Source organism: Mizuhopecten yessoensis, unplaced genomic scaffold (assembly GCF_002113885.1).
Source record: "Mizuhopecten yessoensis strain PY_sf001 unplaced genomic scaffold, ASM211388v2 scaffold10331, whole genome shotgun sequence".
NCBI lineage: Eukaryota > Metazoa > Mollusca > Bivalvia > Pectinida > Pectinidae > Mizuhopecten > Mizuhopecten yessoensis.
The window spans coordinates 1,144,809-1,165,838 of NW_018408493.1; the positions used below are offsets into that span (position 1 = coordinate 1,144,809).

The following is a 21,030-nucleotide window of genomic DNA, read 5'->3' on the forward strand; positions in this document are numbered from 1 at the left end:
ATAAGCAGACTGTCTCGCCGCTAAATCTGCCACCTCCGAAAAAAACTATGCAACGTGACGAGTTTGATTTTATATTATCACAAAATATTCAGTCTTTGTATTCATATCTCTATTTTACAATTAAATAATTTAACAATTTGAGACTAATATTTTTAGAATTTAAAGGAAAGAGTATATAATAGATGTGATTTTTTAATCATCAAAGATGGATGCAATTAACCTTTTTTAAAAATCAATAAGTATTTTTAAGAGGTGTTGTACACAATGTATACATATTTTACAGATTATATATTTTATTCAAATATTTTTGTATATAATAAATTCTAGTATATTACTTAAGTTTCTATTGTTTTTTTCTCCAAGAATGACAAACACTAACACATAGTTGAATTTGTTCAATACCTTACAATATTTGAACAAATATTTCCAAACTTAAGGGTTTATGCTAACCTTACACATACTATAAGTTATTTCCCTTGCAAACCATATAAACTTCATTTATGAAACATATTTAGAATTTCCTGAGCATTAAAAACAAAAGGCAACTCCAATAAAGTGTATTCCGTCTTTGCGTATTGCAGAGTTATCTTCTCTTGTTACCTCATTTGTTTGTGAGTAACATCATCAATTTGAGAAAACGTAATTTTCTAAGCACAAAATAATGACATATCAATCACTACCTGCTCACAAGAGAAGATAACTATGGAATACCCAAAGACGAATATGCTACCTTGCATATTTGTGATAATTGTTGAGTTATCTCCCATGGAAAGTTCCTTATTTTAGCTTTTTTTTTTAAATTATGGTTCAGAGTTAACCAAGTATCATATGATGCTTCATTCCTTATGACTTTTGATAACATCAAGAATTAAGATCAAAATTATTTTTAGATGGTATTATTATACATGTTTGGAACTCTTTTAAATCGATTTATGTATGTGTCGCATTAAGGCAGCACATGTCCTTAACAATAAATTGAAAACGTATTCTAAATCCTGGTATCCGTAGCTGGCAACTCATTTGCCAGCACTTGGCCATATTCAGACACTGATGGACTCCAAAAGGTTTGGTTTAACTCGTTCACCCCCGAGATTTCATAATGGAACATTCCAACCTATGAATTGGAAGAGTTCAAATGTGTCTTTAAGGGGTGAATGAGTTGAATAGCAATTGAGGAATGCTACAGTATAAATGACATTGCCTAAACCGCTGAGATACAATGAACATTTACAAAGAAACAGATTTCTGAGATAACAATACTCAAATTGTTGAGCAACCAACAAAAAGCTAGCTCGACCAGAAAGGAAATGTACTAAAACCCAGATCACTGATCTTCTGATAACTGGTAGAATTTGCCTTGTCAAAATATTCACATTTCACCAGTATATCCATATATTCTCCCAGTATCCCATTTTTCATGACATTCCATTCATTATGCTGTGTATTGTTATTTACTGCTGCGATAAATTTGCTTTTATTGGATGCGAAAAAAAGCAAAAATGTCCTGTGATCAAAAAATCATTTTACATTTTGCTGGGATAAATGCCCAAAATTCTGAAATGCAAAGATAAGAATTCTTGTGGATACCATACTCTAGACTTTGCAGCATCCCTTCCTGAAGTTAGGTATAAGCACAACAGATTTACGATAATACAAGCTCTATGCTCAAGGTTTTCCAAGACATTTTTCATACCCTGCATCAGTGATAGTTTATAATAACTTCTAGTGGAGTCCTATGTATTGTTTTTAATTCAAAAGAAAACTTGTATTGTTTTTAGTTCAAAAGAAAACTTACCAAGTATAAAACCATATAAAGGGAAATGCATGTCAAATGTCATGTGCATCCTTGAAATCCAGGACATACGCTCTCTGCACCCCAATAATATGTCATAGCAAAATTGAACGCTCCGTGTGCGCCACGTTGTTGATGAGACTAGAAGACGAGTTCGATACTTTGATGTACATCAAAAGAATCAAGCGGTTGCGTAACGGTAAAAAATTACAAAAGAAGTCGGATGTCGCCCCTTTGTATTCTTCAAAGGACCGATATCGGCCTAGCGATTAGTCGGGTATTTTTACCCGAGACTCTAATCAAGCAGCTATCGTTGTGCCTTCAATTTTGCTATGACGTATAACAGGAGTACAGAGAGCGTAAGTGAGCGTCTGATCACCCCTGGATATCGAGAATGTGTCTAGTGTTAATTGGTGTTAACTATATTTTGTAATTTAAACATGTAAATTTAATTGCAAAGACACTTCAGGAAGATGCTTAGTAAACAAGTACTAATGTTAATTGTGAGTACTCGCCCCCTGTTCAATGAATATTTGGTCAAATACTGTAGGATATTGTACAATATTAAGATCAAATACTGTAGGATATTGTACAATATTAAGATGAAATACTGTAGGATATTGTACAATATTAAGATGAAATACTGTAGGATATTGTACAATATTAAGATCAGATACTGTAGGATATTGTACAATATTAAGATGAAATACTGTAGGATATTGTACAATATTAAGATGAAATACTGTAGGATATTGTTCATTAATAAGATCAAATACTGTAGGATATTGTACAATATTAAGATGACACAACCTGTCTACGCCCTGATTGGTTGAACTATAATCACGTCGAGGTCGGGTGATTTGCAATTTTAACCGATGTTTCTATTTTCAGAAACAGCAGGTTACTAATGAGTCGCATCAATTGTAACGTCACTATGCTCTGCCAATTGCAGTAATTTTCTCATAAATTAATATCAAATATAACAATTAAGGATTTGTATTGGCCGGATTGCAATGCAATCGGGGCTTATAAGATTGCCGATTCCCGTCTGTCCGTCTGTCTGCACTAAGGTTAAGAAGAATGGTTAAGCTCAGCTTCCATGTTATGAATGGTCCCACATCAACTAAATGCTTATCACATGCGATGCTTTTGTACAGGGGCGGGTCCAGGTGAGGGCGTAATGGGCGTACGCCCCCCTTTTCACAAAAAAACCCACTATCGTAATATAAAATAGACATGCTCCAAGTCAGGAACCGTTACATTAGTGCATTTCACAATTATTTTATGTTTTTTTTCAAAACATTTGATTCTACGCCCTTTTTCAAATATCCTAGAAACGCCCCTGCTTTTGGATGCTGCTTCTGACCTTCATTTTCCGCTTAACTGACCAGGTTAAGACGATTGGTTTATATGTCGCTTTCCAAATAACTACTTGTCCTACATTAATGAAACGTGCATGGGTTATGTATCTAAGAATGTTTATCACATGTGATGCTTCGGATGCTTCTTCTGACCTACATTTTCCGCTTCACTGACCAGGTTTAGAAGATTGGTTAAGGTGAGTTACTAAGTAACTACTTGTTGTACGTCAACTAAACTTGCATGGCTTTTGTATCTTAAAGGATGCTTATCACATGTGATGCTTTACACGACAATGTACTGTTGCAATCCAGCCATATCGCCATTGGCGGTTTCTTGTTTCGGTTAATATTTGGTTGTGGGGACCTGAAACGTTGAATCGATCTCGACTTTGTCATGGTTATTTTTTCCTTTACAGGTCTACATAACCACATATTCACCTAAAAAAATAATTCAAAAAATGATGAATAACTGAATAAAACTAATGATGAATTTCTAAATTTGAAAATTAAAAATAAATATTAAATGGTACAAGTGTATCTTTGACAAATTGTCATTGATCTAGCATTATAAAAACTAAATATAGATATTGTGTACAGGTGTATGAATTGTCTAGGCCGACCTGCACAGTACTAATGCATTAGACATTATACAGCGACTAAACTGGAAACCCGACAATGTGCTCTAGGAGAAGAAAGTCCATTACCTCCTGTACTAGTGTCCTTGTCGACATGTACTTCCAGATGTTGACCAGTTCATGCTCTAATACACACACAAAATTGCGTGTGAACAGACGCGAAGCGCCTACATTTCAGTGGCGGATCCAGAGACCTATCTGGGGGGGTTTCCAAATTTCCTGGGGGGGTTTCCATGTTGGAAAAAATTGAGGGAAATGGTCAAAATATACGATTTTTAAAGAAAATTCTCAGGGTGGGGGGGTTTCCTGAAGCCCAAAAAACCCCTCTGGATCCGCCACTGTATTTGTACCATCTTGAATCCTATAACATAAATCTGTGATTCAATCGTCCCATTGTTATTTAAACACGTGGGAGGTCGTAGGGATCCATGGTGCCTATTACATATATTATGCAGGGAGTACTCGTGTATGTATTTAACTCGCCCGGACAAAAGCAGTTGCATGTTTGTCTGAACGTCTTACTTTACTTGGCGCTCGATGTAGGTCGTCTGTACTCGAAGAACCTATACAATTTTACTAAGCTGTAGTTTTACAGAAAGCTCTGCGTCATGGGTTCAACACAATGAAAGGTTATTATCGTTTAAAGTCTCAAATCATAGGTATGATTTCTATTTTAAGATTTGTTTTCAAATGGGAGAGAAACAAAATCACTTCTGAAAGACACGCATACCAAGTGTCCTAGGCAAAGTTGTCAAGGTGTTCCACTAAACAACCAACGGGTCTAAGACTAACCAAGCTCCACTTAACAACCAAAGGGTCCAGACTAATAAGTCTTCCCTAAACAACCAACGGGTCCAGACTAACAAGGTTCAACTTAACAACTAACGGGTCCAGACTAACAAGGTTCCACCTAACAACTAACGGGTCCAGACTAATGAGGTTCCACTTAACAACCAACAGGTCCAGACTAACAAGGTTCAATTAAACAATCAAAGGTTCCAGACTAACAAGGTTCCACTTAACAACCAAAGGGTCCAGACTAACAAGGTTCCACTTAACAACTAACGGCTCCAGACCAACAAGGTTCCACTTAACAACCAAAGGTTCCAGACTAACAAGGTTCAACTTAACAACTAACGGCTCCAGACCAACAAGGTTCCACTTTACAACCAAAGGTTCCAGACTAACAAGGTGCAACTTAACAACTAACGGGTCCAGAATAATAAGGTTCCACTTAACAACCAACGGGTCCAGACTAACAAGGTTCCACTTAACAACTAACGGGTCCAGACTAATAAGGTTCCACTTAACAACAAACGGGTCCAGACTAAGAAGGTTCAATTAAACAACCAAAGGTTCCAGACTAACAAGGTTCCACTTAACAACAAACGGGTCCAGACTAACAAGGTTCAACTTTACAACCAGTGGGTACAGACTAACAAGGTTCTCCTTAATAACCAAAGGGTCCAGACTAACAAGGTTCAATTAAACAACCAAAGGTTCCAGACTAACAAGGTTTCACTTAAAAACAAACGGCTCCAGACTAACAAGGGCCCACTTAACAACCAACGGGTGCAGACTAACAAGGTTTCATTAACAACCAAAGGGTCCAGACTAACAAAACTTCCTTAAATAGCCGACGAGTCCAGACTAAGAAGGTTCAACTTAACAACCAATGGGTCTAGACTAAGAAAGTTGCACTTAACAACCAACGGAAATAACACTTTAGAGTATTTTTTATTATTATTATTTTCGGCAGGAAAAAGTTCAAATTGAGTTAAAATTACTTTCTTTGGAAAACAGTTTGATGGTGTGAAATTTTAGAGCCTGGTTGACATCTAGGGCTTGAGGGTGATACCCAAATCAGTCAAATCGGCTAAACAAGATTTCAACAACCCTTCCTTTGATAGTGGTGTGGTTAGTCCCTCCCTTTGTACATGTTTAATCATCACCACGTGAAATATTGTTTGATATCCATCACATAGTCCAAGAGAAGAGTCGCTTTAAGAAATGTGTCCAAATTATCCCATTTTGGCCAACCTCTCAGTGCTTGGGTGTCCAGCCACACCGTTTGTATCACAACTTGCATTGGTGGTCCTTAAAGCCAAAGATTACAGATGTGCATCGCTTAGTTCCGAAGAAGGGTCACTGAAAGCAATATGGCTAAATTGATTCTTTTGGCGCCATCCCCCGGCCCCCTGAGGAGTCACCTTCCTCCGTTGGAACTCTTTTGGAGTCGTCGAAAATAAGGGAATGTTTCAAACCAAATATGGTCGATATCCATCAGTTTTAGAGGACAGCACCTCAAATATTTTTAGTGTTTCAGAAGAAGGTGATTGCAAAAATGTTGAAACGGACGGACGAACGGATGATGGACGTCGCAGTACGGCATCAGTTACTCTGTAATATATCGTGTACAGCGCAATAATTGTCGTGTACACATTTTGTACTTCCAAACGATGGTCTTTTTAGGATGAAATAAACTAGTGTCGCTTTGCAAGGCAAGTCTCGAGAGCGAAAGTTTGTGGAAAGCGAGAAAAGTGCATACACATAAACTCCAACCAAAGTCTTCAAGTGATCGGTCACCATTAATAAAACAAGACATAAAAGTATTAATATTTATACTGGCACGTTAAATAAACGCAACACCCGATTTCGATAATATTTCAATTACTCAAAATCCATGGGGTAACGCTCAGTTATAAGCACTCTGTACCACCGGAATATGTCATGATCAACTCGAAGGTACGAGGTAAGACGTTTGATTAGTTTCAGGTAAAAAAAACTAATCTGAGTGAAATTGGTAACAGTAGAGCGACACACAGCTTCAAGGCCGGTTAATTTTACCGTTACGCTACCGCGCGATTCTTTTGATGGATATAAAAGGATCAAACTAGTCTACTTGAATCGTCCGCAGGCTGAAGAATACCGAGCTTTAGACCTCGCCACGACATATTCCAGAGGTGCAGAGAGCGTAAGAGAACTTCACTCATAGAATCTCGAAGATGCAATTAAGGATCCCCGTCCCACTGATCTATTTTATTTATATAAAGAGAGTAACTTCCCCTTGATTTCGTTTTGGATTTAACAGTTGACTTGGCTTTATACCTATTTTATTGCCTTAATAAGTAAAAAGGATTTGGCACAAGTAATAGCAACTTATGAAAAAAATAATTTCAAATTCAACCATAGGAAGAAGTCGATTACATGTAAATTGTAATGGAGAGAGATTTATATAGTTTACGTTCAAAATCTTTCGCTTGATTTATGAAGGACTGCACGTGTTCAAATAAATTACAATTTGTATTCAAAGCAATGTTTGCATTGCCAAAAATAAGCTTATTTGCACATTACAGCACGAGCATTTAAACTTAAACTGTAAGCCAAAAAACAACTAATACCCCCGTTGCTATATAAGCTAGAACTGTAAGCCTAAGGCAAAGCATTAGGACATCTCCTACCAGTAATGATTTCTTTATTGACTGAGCTGTACACTTATTTGAGTATACTTGTCACTGACATACTTCCTGTACTCCTTCCCCACGCCAAAACATACTTACATATCAAATGTTGTTAGCCATGATGTTAGATAAGGAGAAGATGTCAGGACAAAGAATTTTAACAAAGGGCCATAACTCCTTAAAAAGGGTCGAAATGAACAAAAAGACTAGCCTGATGCACGACAGCAGAGGGTAGTTACAATATCTATAAACTTTCATTGAAATCGGCCCAGTAGTTTATGAGGCAGACAAAGGTTTATTCAAGAAAGGGCCATAACTCCTTTTAAAAAGGTTGGAATGAAAAAGTACTACTTGGATGCACAACGTCATGGGGCAGTTAACATATCTTTAATTTTTTTTTTTTTTTAAATGGCACAGTTGATAAGGAAAAGTTGTCAGGACAAGACTCGATAAAAAGGGTTGGAAAAAGAATACTTAGATGCAGAACATAAGGGGGTAGTTATCATATCTGTAAATTTTCGTTGAAATTGGCTGCCTTGTCTTGGAGGAGTTTTCAGAACAATATTTTTCAACAAAGGGCCTTTACTCAAAAAAAGGACAGATTGAAAAAATAAACCTGGATGCACAACATCAGGTGGTAGTTATCATATGTGAAAACTCATTGAAATTGGCCTAGAAGTTTTGTAGAAGTTGTGCGGGAAAGCGTTTTTCAACAAATGGCAATAACTCCATAAAAAAGGGTCAGAATGAAAAATAATACCTTGATGCACAATTTCAGGTGGTAGCTAATATATATGGAAAGTTTCGTTGAAATCGGTCCATTGCTTTAGAAGGAGTTGTCTGTACAAAAAGTGTATCCCCCCCCCCCACTAACTTCATTGAGGGGGTATACTAAATTTGGTGCTCAAAAAGGAAATGATAAGCATTTTCACAATGGTGCCCACAATTTACACAATGAGAATCCTGAACTGAATTAACACGGAAGAGATCATAGTTAAGAGAGCTGCAATGTAACGTCTAGTATGTAACGTTTAATTTTCGTTCATCATACCCGAAGTAGCAGGGCTGATTTGTGGGAATATGTTGGGATAGACCTAGTTAAAAGATGGGAGAGGCAGATATTTAATATTATCATCTAAAGTGTTCCAGTTATTTAATGTAGAAGGTAAGAAAGATTTGTTTGTAGTAGAAAGTCTATAATTTGGAGTTCTGTAATTGACTTTATTTCTTAAGACAGATGGATTATTTTCGCCTACTGTGGGGACAGCTGGGCCAGGACGCTTTCGTTGACCAGGTAAAGCTCAATTGGTTAGAGCGATAATCTAACAATTTGGGTTAGAATCGCGGTCAAGCCCTGCTAAATTATACTTTAAGAACACAGTCGCTGATTATATTTTATTTATTTCATCATCTTTATTTCTTTCATGAAATGAATCTTGTGATAGTGCAGATATGATGCCGACTTAAAAGTGCTATCTCACTTAAATACCATGCCGAGGGCATCCAGCACATCATTCCGCCCGGTCACATTATACTGACAACGGGTGAACCAGTTGTCGACATTACCCTCAATGCTGAACGTTAAGCAGGGCTATAACAACTCCCATTTTTAAGGACTTTGGTATGTCCCGGCCTGGGGACAGAACCCATTGCGCCTTCCTCACCTTAACGAACGTTATACATTAAAGCAAAAAGTGAGGTGTTGCCAAGCAAGGCGCTAGAAAATAAAAGGTAGTTAGAACTAGAGAGAAATACAGGTCCCAAATTGAATTATTTTGGTGTTCCCTAGTAGAGGGCTCAAATGCAAATCCCCCATTCAGCAGGGTGAGGGGGAGGGCTCCCACATTAGTCGCCTCTTACGATACTTTCTCGATCCCTAACCTGTAGTGATATCTTTAGAATTTATATCCATTCGCGACATACACGTGTGTAGGTTGATAATACAAATGAACACATAACTGTGTTTTTTTTTTTATATCATACAAATATATAACTTCACAACCTTTAAAATATGTTTATGACTTGGTTTTATTTAAGCCATTCATTTTCATATTGTCCTGACCAGTTATGTTGGTGAATATGCCGCAAATATAGGCAAGTAAGCAACCAAACGAAACACAACACTATCGGTGTTCAGAGACGTATAAAGCCATATGTTTTACCAGGATAAGACTTGATTCATAGATTTATTTCATCGTAGTCAAACAAAAATGAGAGTCGTTGCATAAATATTTCACAAACAATTACATAAACATTTGTAGCAAGATAATACATGATCATGCAGGTGTATCACACGTTAAGCTTTATCTATCACATAAAAGAATTGGCTAATTTGCAATTCAACGTTAGCATGCATACATTTACAACAAATTCTCTGAATAAGAGAAGTCAACTGTATCATATCAGGTTTTAAATCTTGTGAACATTCTGTTGTTAAATAATTCTCAAGCTCTTTTCTTAAATAGTGTTTTTGTAAGCGACAGATGTATCCGATACCTTGCCTGTCAAAAATAAAGAACCACCCGAACCATTTAAATTCTGTGTATTTGAAACAAATTAAGGTAGGGTACCACTACTCCAGTTATATGCTATAATCGCGAAGGAGAGTTCCACTGAGTTTACTCGGACTGTTCTCCCTTTTACATAGCAGATGAAGCCACCAAAGAAGTGCTTTTCTGGCTTAAAGTAACTTTTTCTCGCCGCCACGAAGTAGCGGAAGCGAGACTAAGGTGTTGCTATTTTCCGGCGACGGCGTCAACATTAAGTTTATGCGTTTAAGTTAGTTTCACTGAAAGTATTATAAGTGCTACCACAACCAAACTTTGACCATGGATGCATCTTAGGTAGTACATCTCAACTCATGCATCTCCATCAACACTAAGTTTAGTTTCTCTGAAACTATAATTGTTATACCAACCAAACTTGACATATGTATTGATGGTCAAAGCGGGGTACAGCCAAGACAAATCAATCCGAATGGCTTGTTTTTTTTTCAAATATACTTTAATTTGTAGTTCATAAATTATGACACACATTTTTATGTTGTGAATTTGTAATTCCTGTATGGCATCATTGGTAAAGTGCATGCTTTGCAGTTCAATGCTCCTGAGTTCGACCACCGCAGTATTCTTGCTTTTCTTTTTTTATTTCCGTTTTCAAACATTCAAATTTCGAATTCTACAATTCTTTCCAATGCATGGCAACATGCGATTAAAAAAATTGTTTTAAGAATATGGTTTTAATTAAGTCTAACTTGGCGGTACCCTTGACTTTACACCTTATTTGATTTTAAAATAATTGTTTCGCCGTCTTTTCATCAGTCAAAATAAGTTTATCTTTTCTTGCTCCTCGTTGAAAATTACGTACTTCGTTTACTTCTGTGCTAGTTACACTTGACTATTTTTCAACCTCGAACTTGGCAATGGAGCCAAGCCGAGCTGCAGTTATCGAAATTACGCAAAAATTCGAATTACATAGAATCGGTCTTGCATCGAGTCAAGAATCTCTACGTATGGTCTGTAAAAAATGCAGATGAGAGTTGACCTTCTATATAAAATTTTCAGCAAAAACAGCCAGTCAAAAGTGATATATTCTAATTGCAATGTACCATACTGTTGGTTTTGTAGTTGTATCGTTGGGCTATGAAGATTTGTTTCAAAATTTCCATTTTTATTCATTTTTTTCGAGTAAGGTTAACAAAAGCATAATGTTTTGCCAATAAAACAAGGTAATGATGACAGTATAATTGGATATTGCACTAAGTCGATCCTTTTGACTACATCGTCTTAATTTTAGAGCTGAGGATCCTTACAAAAAAAAACGACGACAAAAAAAAATCAACAATACGAAACAAAATAAGAACAAGGATTTCGTCGCAAAGTCAGATATCGACATGTGTTTCAAAAACAAAATATGAAATTCCTCCAATCGAATACCACATGAACATCTTTCAAAAAGGGTGTGATTGCGTATAAGTTTCCCTTTGTATACTCTACAAAAATAGTATATACTATATGTCTGTACATCTATAGATAGATATCTTTATTTCCTCCATTATGATGAAGGTTATAAACATATATGCATACATTCAAACATTTAGAGATATCTCGCTTTAAGAGTTATCGTCAATAATAGTTATGTTATAGATATTGTAATCGTTACTGCGGGCAGTAGGCCAAACAGCTAATCACTTAGTATTTCAACTAAACTTTTGGTCGTGGCAGCAATGCTGGCGCTGTTTTTCAGCATGACGTGATTCCATGCGTCTTCTTCTATTAGGAAACAACTCTGACAGCCTAGTATTATTGTTGTTGCCATGTCGGTGTCCTCTAGTTCAGAAAACTTTATATAGTTTATGATCTATATGATCTAGGAAAGTTCTTCCACTGTCAAAGATAAGTATCACTTTATGAAGTAGTTCAGTTTATTTCCTATTCCTCACACACGATTCAACCTCAAAACGCTAACCTGTAAACGTTCAATCTCGGTCACTTAAAATGTCTCCGAGCACCCAGAGACACGTACGCACACGTTCTCCGTCATTTTCAAACCAAGAACTTTATACATATTTTTCTATATTTAAGTGGTACAGGGGAAAATACCCATACTTTACTGAGATGATGATTTGGAATTGATGTATTTGACGTATTCCATGGGTACTGAAAGAATGTCCATTGTGAATAATTCATGGTGACGCATGCGCACATGGCGTTTTCGATAAAGTGAACCATGCAATAAATAGTGTTTTATCCACATGTACTTTCACAACCCATATCTTAGAAGAGAGCAATTATACATAAATTTGTATGAGGAATAACGAAACCAGAACTCCGTTTAGGGAGAACGTCCGGAATATCAACTTCATTCGGAAGATGAAAACTATTTCGGAACACTTCAGGAATTTACCAAATAAGAGTTGGCCGTCATCACAACTATCAGTCATTGCACATTCCCTGGTTCCACTCTGGAAGACCCTCTGATAGATCAAGTCCGATTTCGAGCCTTTCGCTGTTTGACCAACGCAAAGTGGTCGACTGGAGACATAATGACTGCCGTATGAGAAGGCAAAAGCTCACGAGAGTGAGCAATGTGTACGTCTTCCAATCACGTGATATATATATTGATCCAATCACTAATGTTGTTTCGGGAAATGTATACAACAGTACGGGTTTTATACAGCCGTGCTTGTCGTTCCTGCTGGATTGGATTCACGGAACATCCGTAAGAAAGTGTGATACACAAATTCTTTTTCGTATTATTCATTGGTCATTGGAACGTATTTGTCAGAATTTACATTATGCTGCACTTCCGCTTATTCTGTTTCTTCCGCGATACACTCCCTGTACCGGATGCGGAAAGGCGGACATCTGAATGCTTCTGGGAGATATGAGCTGAAACAAAACATAACCACAATGTGTTATCATGGGTTCAATATTTATCAATAGTACAGCTTTTATTCATAACCGTCCTAAGATATTTATTCATTATTAGCTCTTCTTAATACTCAGTAATTTCTTATGTTAATTGTACCAATGTCTACCCAGAGTTTTTGTTCCTTTCACTACGTGGGTGTAATGAACGCCAATTCTGGGTAGACATTCATTTTGTATAAAAAAATATATGCTGAAGCAGACAGAAGACCTTCAATTTGTAAGTAAAAAAATCAAAACTGTTCAGTGTTATAAACACCGTGAAGCGAAGAAAATGTAACTATTGATTCAAAAAGGGACACTCTTTCAAATTGTTTAAACAGATGTGAGGTGTAAGGTACATGATGTAATGTGCAGACGGTTGAATAGAAGAGCTAGAAGAACAAAGGCGATGCAGAATTTTTAATTGGACCAGACACTTACCACTCCATCTGTCACTCTGTGCGTCGTATTTGTATTCAGAACATTGGCCGTGGTCCAAACTTATATCCCACCAGGCAGCGCTTACATATCTCTGATGAAATAAAATTCAATACATTCACTTAGTTTTCGCAAATATATATTTTCTACAGGACGTTCTGTACAGGTCTGTAGGTAAGAGAGGGGACAAAGAAGAGATCATTGTTTCTTTCGAAAAGAAAAGAAAAAATTGGACACAGCTAACTTAAGTTAAATTGCATAGTATAATTAGTTTTCTTCTAGATTGTGAACCATGTGAGAGTTCATTTTCCACGAAGACGGAGCTTGTGATAAAGTATAGCACCAGCGGTGGCTTAAATTGGTCTCCATATTTTGGCGTCGACTTTCTGTTTGCTGATCAGACTGGCTAGTATTCAAACTTTTGCTTCGGTTTTAATTATCATTAATAATTGTTCATGACTCTTTTTAAATCCAAGCATGATGTCGTTAGGTTTCTGTACCGTCTGGAATTTAGCCAACATGCGCAAATTTCTGCGCGATTGCGCTCAATGTTAGGTTTCCGTACCGTCTGGAATTTAGCCAACATGCGCAACTTTCTGCGCGATTGCGCTCAATTTGAATAGTATGGTCCACCTTAAACAAATTATTTAATGTAGGTTCAATTGAACGAATACATATTTCAACTTGGCAGTACTCGTTTTGTATGTAGATGAACACACACCTTTATCGTTTCCGCTTTCTTAGCTCCGCCATCACCCTCCACTCCCTCGGTCGGTTTTGTATCCAGCTGTGCCATAAGCTCTTTCGTATCTCCGGACAACTTCCCTTCCTTTTCTAGCTCTTCTGTGTACGCTTCCAGTTGTTCGGGGGCCGCCTCCCTGTAGCACACTGCAAACAACAAAACAACATCTACAAAAGGTCTACACAAAAACAGCAGGGCCTGGAGAGTTATCAACATGTAATGCAAATAGTTATTACATGTTTGCCTGTTAAATGTATGATTTAACGGCGATAATTAAGTTGATACTTTTCTACCGTGATAAATTTCACTTTTCATAAGTGTCACACGAAACCGACCAACAGGATTATCAGTAAGAACAGGCTGCATGCCACAATGACTGACTCAGCTCTGATTTTGGCCGGTTCAGATCATCATTTTAGAGCGAAAGTTAGCATAACCCCTGGAGTATCCAGGCTGTATAAAATAAAGCATCGTAAAACGCCTTACCTGCCAAGAACATTTCTGTTATAAGACTGAAGTGGACAAGTTTGAGCAGACACCCTCCCGTCTCCTCTGACAGCAGACCGTAGAAATGTTCTGCAGGACTAGTGTATGCTTTACAATAAACGCCATACACCTACAATATACAAATACATATCATAATCACATGATGGGGAAACAAAAACCTCATGTTCTCCTCATGCGCACGATTGTCTGCAGCAATATTTCCCTTACTTTGATAATTTGATATTTGATTTCTGGCACGAAATTAAAAACATATTTTGCGAAACTTCCTGAAATAAATAATAAGATTGAACTACACAACAATAGTGTTCTGAGTGTAAAAAATCATCGAGGCCAGACCAGGATTCAAATCATTGACCCCGACCAGTATACTGTCACTGTAACCAACTGAGCTCAACGGTAGTACCCTCGTCTGTGTTACAGTTGTACCAAAAAAACAGTGGAACTCTCTAATGTTTTGCCTTCAGTGGGTAAGGGATCCTTAACTCAAATATACAAAAACAAATCGCAATATATGCAATACCAGAGACAACAAAACGTTCCAGGTATATATGATTAGTACATATGTACCTTGACTCCCATGCCTTTAAGGACCTCCATTTCTTCCCGCCAATTGATGCGCTGGTCAGTGTAAGATGGTGGGTGTGGTTCACAGTCACCGATGAGGACAAACGCTTTTGCCGAGTCTTCAGACCAGTCGAGCTGTTGTGCCTTTCGTAAGGCCCACTCGTAGCACTGAAAAGGATAGAAAACAATACATTGCAATACAGATCTCTCACGAACTGTTCTACGTTATGATGGAGGTAATGCTGATGCTTGATATCGGGTTTTTTTACTGGCCATGGTCGCTGTTTCATTGGAAGAAGTGGGTAATATCAAATGTTACATAAGGAAGCTAGAGTATTCTCCCTTTGCCAGGTACTGGGCGGCAAAACCCAAATCGGAGAAATAGTTTTAATATTACTTTTTTAAGTATCCGACTCGCTAATAATTTCAATACGTGACCTTTTGTGAAGATACCGAATGAAGCAGTTCACCATTTTTTACAAGTTTTATTATTTTCCTCTATAAAGCATAATCCTTCTATAAAAAGAAAAGAATATGAAAATACTATTGTTTTTTTATATTGTTATGACTTAAATTCTCTTTTATAAAAAAATTCTAACTTCTGTCATTATAGACCGTAAAAGAAAGAGATCTGAATGAACTCTCACCTCTGGGCTATCGCCACCGCACGTGGATGGTGTAGACGTGGCAAAATTGACCAGCTGGTCTACATCTGACGTCAGGTCCATTGACTTGATGACGTAATCATGCTGATCACAGTAATCACCGTGGGCCATTATGCCGATCCTGATTCCGGGAATGTCCCGGATAAGCCGAGTGCACGTGTCTTTGATGTTCTGTCGCACCTATTGAACACAAAAGCCAAACGTCACATATATTACCGGCAATTAAACTACAAGAAAAGTATAGACACATCAATGATGTAGTATTAGTAAATGCCAATTATAGCACAACCTTTTCCGCTATCATGTAATGTTTTTCGCTCAATTTATCGCCAACTCCCTTTAGAACGCCAAAGTTATTCTGGACAATGACGGCAGTATAGCGAGGAGCTACTGAATACATACATTTACCCGTATGCTTGGATCTGTTTACGATCTTGTTTAAACGTCAAATTTTAGGTATCTAGTTGTCAAAGAGGTAATGTAAAATATTCCAAACAAGTCCAGTTTTACATGTAACGCACATGCAGTGGCTCATCTATTAGGCCATGCTAAAAATATTTCCGGTAGCCCTTCATTACCCTATGTTTTGTTAAAAGAAAAATGATAATAAATAAAATCTGTTATCCTAAATTTCTCAAACATTTAACAGGAAACACACTTATCTTTTTTTGTCTCAATGTATATATATTACATGTATTTGATGTATATAAACTGAATATAACACCAAAAAAAACTTGATAAAAGAAAAATAACAACCCAACCCAAACGTAACCTAAGGACAAATAAACAGCAATTTTAATACCAGCAACTAGTACATGTAGTTTCATTATGTTATTTAACTAAAGGGAGATAACTTACCGTGGTCAGATTTACCGCCATACTTCCGGTGGTGTCAAAACAGAAAACCACTTCCACGTTTTTGCCATTAGTGTCAAAACTGGAGAGTACGTCCTTAAAAGAGAGAGAGAATTAATGACTTCAAAGTTTAATGGGTACCGTTGTCATATCAGTTGTGTTTTCATGTGTTTTCAAAGACGATTTTTGACGATAAATAAAAGTCTGTGTCTGATTTATTATTTTTTCAGTTCAGGAAAGTATTATTTTGTTTCACTTAAACCATTGCAAACATGTAAAGTTTCACATCGCCATCTAGTTTAAAGAATCACAATCAGCACGCTTAGAGTTTCCACTTTTACTGTTACTGCAAATTAAGTGTTTCTATAATTATTATAAGGATTGAAGCGCATTTTTTTCCACGTTCATGACGCTATGAACGCAATTCGGTTACAAACATATTCAATGAAGCCAGCTAGTTAGTTATCGTTGACCAAAAGAGGTGTCTATATGTCGTCAGTGCAAACGAGCTTCCTGGAACAGCCTAACGTCACCAAAATGTTTGCTTCTAACGTTAACGGTTGTCTCATGTTATTCGAGCGGGAGGAGAATGTTCAAAATGACGCTTATCAAATAATGTTCATAGCTATATGAACGCAATTACTTCTGGTAATGCTTAAAGAGGTACTTGCGTTGGAAATGTTAATGTTTATATATATAGAATAAATACAAACTTAAAAAAGATGAATACGATATAGTATCTAGTACTAGCCGTCCATAATTATAAAATACAATATAAATTACCTCTTTCAAAGCTTCCGGTGGGTCCTCATTTATGCTATCGGCTGGGGGTAAAAAGAAGAAAAGAATTATCACGTGAAATAATCATGTTTGCTTGCATGTGAAGAGTTCGCCTGCGATTTACACCTTGACCTTAGTACGTTGCTTTTATTTCACAGTACGAAACAATACGGTGTCAGACAAAAAAGTAAAACCTCAATATTGTGCTCTTTGTTTCATTTCCCACCTCGCATACTTTATTGTCTTTTTTTTATAATCGCGAAGAAATGTTCCATTAAGTTTTTATTTTACTTGAAGTATTCTCCCTTCTACATAGAAAACGTAGAAGCCAAAAGAGGTGTTTTTCTTTTTTCGATCTGGATAACTTTTCTGTCTCCTCCAATGTACTATGATTTTCGTAAATTTTGCAGCCAATTAATCAGATCAATTACTCTTGGATTGCAACATTTGTAAAGTATAGGCGGAAGTTTGTAATGTAAAGGTCATAAGTTCGACCTTTTTCTGTTTTCCGCATGAACAAATATAATTCTACAATTCGCCTTTCTACGGGAAATAACATCCGAAAATGTTTTGCAATAGTGACAGTGGTATTTAAATATTTAAACTTGTTGGAGCTTTTATATACATGATGAAAGAGCTTTGTGTGAAGAATTATTTTGAAAGGGACATCAGTAAATATTTCACAATAGCAATTTGGTTTAAGGACGTGCCAGGTTTTGGTGATGGAGGAAAGCCGGAGTTCCCGGAGAAAAAACCATCGATCTACGGCCAGTACCTGGCGACTGCCCAACGTAGGCCTCGAATCCGCGACCCAAAGGTAGAGGGCTAGTAGTAACAGAATGTCAGACACCTTAACTACTTGGCCACTGCGACCCCTCACAATAGTGACAATAGAATAACATAATTAACTTATTGTCCAACTAATGTATCGGGTATACACGCTATGTGTGTAGAATGTGTTTTGAAAAAGACTTAACAAATACAACTGTAGTTCAAAATATTGACAATGGTGATAATACATTTTAACTTACTGGTAGCTTAAGTTTCGTTCTCGCAATAACAAATCAACCCCTATTTAAATGCAAAAATTTGATCGGGAAAATGGCAACTGTAGAAAGAGGTTAAACGTTATACTGCCACTAAAAATGTATGTACGTACCTTCCGGACTGTTAGAGGGCGGTTCGGACTTTGGCCCGCTGACATCTAAGATTGACTCCTCCTTTGCGCCTGTCTCAAACAGAAGCTGGTCGTTTCGGAGTACTCTAGGTTGACCTGCAATCTGCAAGATACATGCACAATATGTAGGGATTCACATGTGCCAATCTTGGTATGTCCCGGTCTCGGGACAGAACCCAATTGAGGAAAACATACCAAAGTATATAAATATAGTAGTTATTCCCCACTAACGTTCAGCATTATACAATGTCAGTCAAATGAGACCGGATGAGATGATATATGCTTGGTGCCATCGGCATGGCATTTCAGTGATGTATCACTATAAAGTCGGCATCAGATCGACGCTAACGCAAGGAGGTAGATACACCAACACGCTGCCTCCACACTCATGGAGGCACGTTCTTAAATGTTTCTCGTAGGTTTCTCGTAGGTCAGACATCTTTGGAAATCTTGCAGCCTGTTTTGATGCCTCTTCAAATTAACAATAACTTGATTATTTTCTGGTGTTTGCATACGCGAGGTTAATTTGATGTTAATAGGATGCTAAACCATATAGATTCAAACCAAATCAAAACATTCTGATCTGTTCATTTTACTAATATACTTATTACTGGATAACAATTAACTCACACTATATCTCATTTTGATCAGCCAACCATGCAATGGCCGGGTTAGAAATAATCATACAATGCTTTGGATTGGTTTGAATTGATATGGTTTTAATAATACGAAACATCGTGATATAATGATTTAATTATGCGTGTATAGGAATCCCTTTTCTCCAATTTGAAAGCAATGTTTTGGATAATAGTTCAAATTGATTTAATTGTTTTACAACAATTATACAACAATAAAACCATCGGCTCAACTCTGCCTCAGACTCCCGTTCCCACTTAACTTCCTCTTAGTTCCCGCCCTCCCTATCCTAGTTGCCTTTTTCTGGGTATCCGACGACGACCCAATACATTCCTTAATCAGTAATTCGAACCCAACCCACCTTTGATATAATGCGATTAGGATAACCACTGCTCCATGAGGCCACCGAAGAAATAACCTACCTTTAAATTAATGTTGGTCGTTGGGATGTCTTTCACTTCTTTTATGTAGGATTTAATGCTTGATATTTCATCCACATTTTGAACATCCATGGTAATTGTGTGACCGTCCTCAAATCTCAGTATAATGGATATGGTTTTGGGGAACACTATCTGAAATACACGGACGGATGAACCAGCTATTGCATAAATCAAAAAATACATCAACCAAATAAAGAATGAAGCAAAGGAAGGAAGGAAACGCCGTTTTTGTCGACAGAAAATTAATAAAGAAAGAAAGAATTACATAACGTTTTTGTCAAAAGAAATGAAGGAAGGAATTTGATACTGTTTGTTGGACGGGTTTTTTTTGTATTTTTTTGTATTTTTTTTTTTGCGAAAAGGAAATTTCGGACTTTAGCAAATCTATTGCTTGAATTACAAGACAATCTTAGTACTTCTTGGGAAGAACTAAGACACTACTTTGTCATTTCTTTTATATTTAACCATCACAGGGACTTGGAATTTGGATGGTTTTTTTAAAATACACATATATGTAATTAGTCTACCTAATGCAGAAATCAGACTTATCATATATAGAGGAGCCCTGTGCAGGGTGAAATTAGCTTGTTTTTCCTCTGAATTAGATTAGTGCTATCTAGTAAGCATTAAGATTCTATCTTTTTTATACTTTCTTTCTTCACATGGTTATTTAAATATATTATCTATTATTATTATATAAATGTGAACATGATCGCCGTTCTGCATAAACAGAAAGTAATAATATTAAATTAAGTACATGCATAGTCTAATTAAATATTTATTACGGTGCATTGAAAATTAAAATGCATTTCTTGTTATTCGATATATATATATATTGGACGATTCTTAGTATCAAGCTCTTATTCAGTTAAATGTCTACAAAATAAAGAATTCGGTGATATTATTCTGTTATTAACGTTTAACTTAAACATGCAAGTTATGTATTGAAACAAGCTTACAGTTATAGCTATTACAACTATGCAACCTGAAAATGAAGAAAAAAAACGACTTACCTCCCCTTTGAGTATAGTTTCCGGTCTGATACCTAGGTAACCGATGGTCCTTGTTTTATCAACTAATTTTCCCTGGTACTTAAGGCGAATACGCCTCCCTGACACTCCCTCCTCCTTGCCAACTTGGTCGTAGATTTTGTTTGCACTGTCGGTCGGCATGAGAGCAAATGTTGAGGTTCTGCCATTAGGCAGTTTTACGTAAACATCAACTAAGGGGGAAGCCATGGTTTCGGTTTCTGAGCAGGCGACAACTAACTTATAAAAGCCGGCTTGGTAGGCCCAGCGAAGTTCTAGATAGGGGAACTGTAATGCTTCGTAACTTCGTGTTGATATAGGTCTGTTGTCAGAATACAAGTCCTTCAATTTCAGACTTTATATATATTACATGGTAGGCCGTCTAAATATAATAGCCAATCAAAATCCGCTTATTTTAAGCTCATCAGAGACTTTCTTAAAATAGAATTGTGGTGTAAGGCAATGTAGACTTGCTGATGTTCCTATGTTATATATCAGATCAAAAAGCAAGGATATACAGATATACGTTCAATACGAA

General features: G+C 36.8%; 1 protein-coding gene across 1 annotated transcript; it reads right to left on the bottom strand.

The window, feature by feature from the left end:
- Positions 1-10,192: 10,192 nt before the first annotated feature.
- On the bottom strand, positions 10,193-20,856 carry LOC110460174. The gene is made up of 11 exons (XM_021512931.1): positions 20,478-20,856; positions 19,447-19,596; positions 18,371-18,491; positions 17,215-17,255; positions 16,435-16,527; positions 15,559-15,756; positions 14,915-15,079; positions 14,327-14,456; positions 13,820-13,986; positions 13,102-13,192; positions 10,193-12,639 (listed from the first exon to the last, which is right to left on the bottom strand). Exons 1-11 carry the CDS (start codon positions 20,700-20,702, stop codon positions 12,539-12,541), a joined length of 1,482 nt encoding a protein of 493 aa, XP_021368606.1. The 5' UTR covers positions 20,703-20,856; the 3' UTR covers positions 10,193-12,538.
- Between the last annotated feature and the right edge of the window lie 174 nt (positions 20,857-21,030).

Coding starts and splice junctions, on each gene's coding strand:
- LOC110460174 (XM_021512931.1), bottom strand. CDS start 20,702: ATGGCTTCCCCCTTAGTTGATGTTTACGTAAAACTGCCTAATGGCAGA. Junction 17,256..18,370: donor GCCCTCTAACAGTCCGGAAG/GTACGTACATAC, acceptor TTTTACCCCCAG/CCGATAGCATAAATGAGGAC. Junction 12,640..13,101: donor ACAGAGTGACAGATGGAGTG/GTAAGTGTCTGG, acceptor GTTTTGTTTCAG/CTCATATCTCCCAGAAGCAT.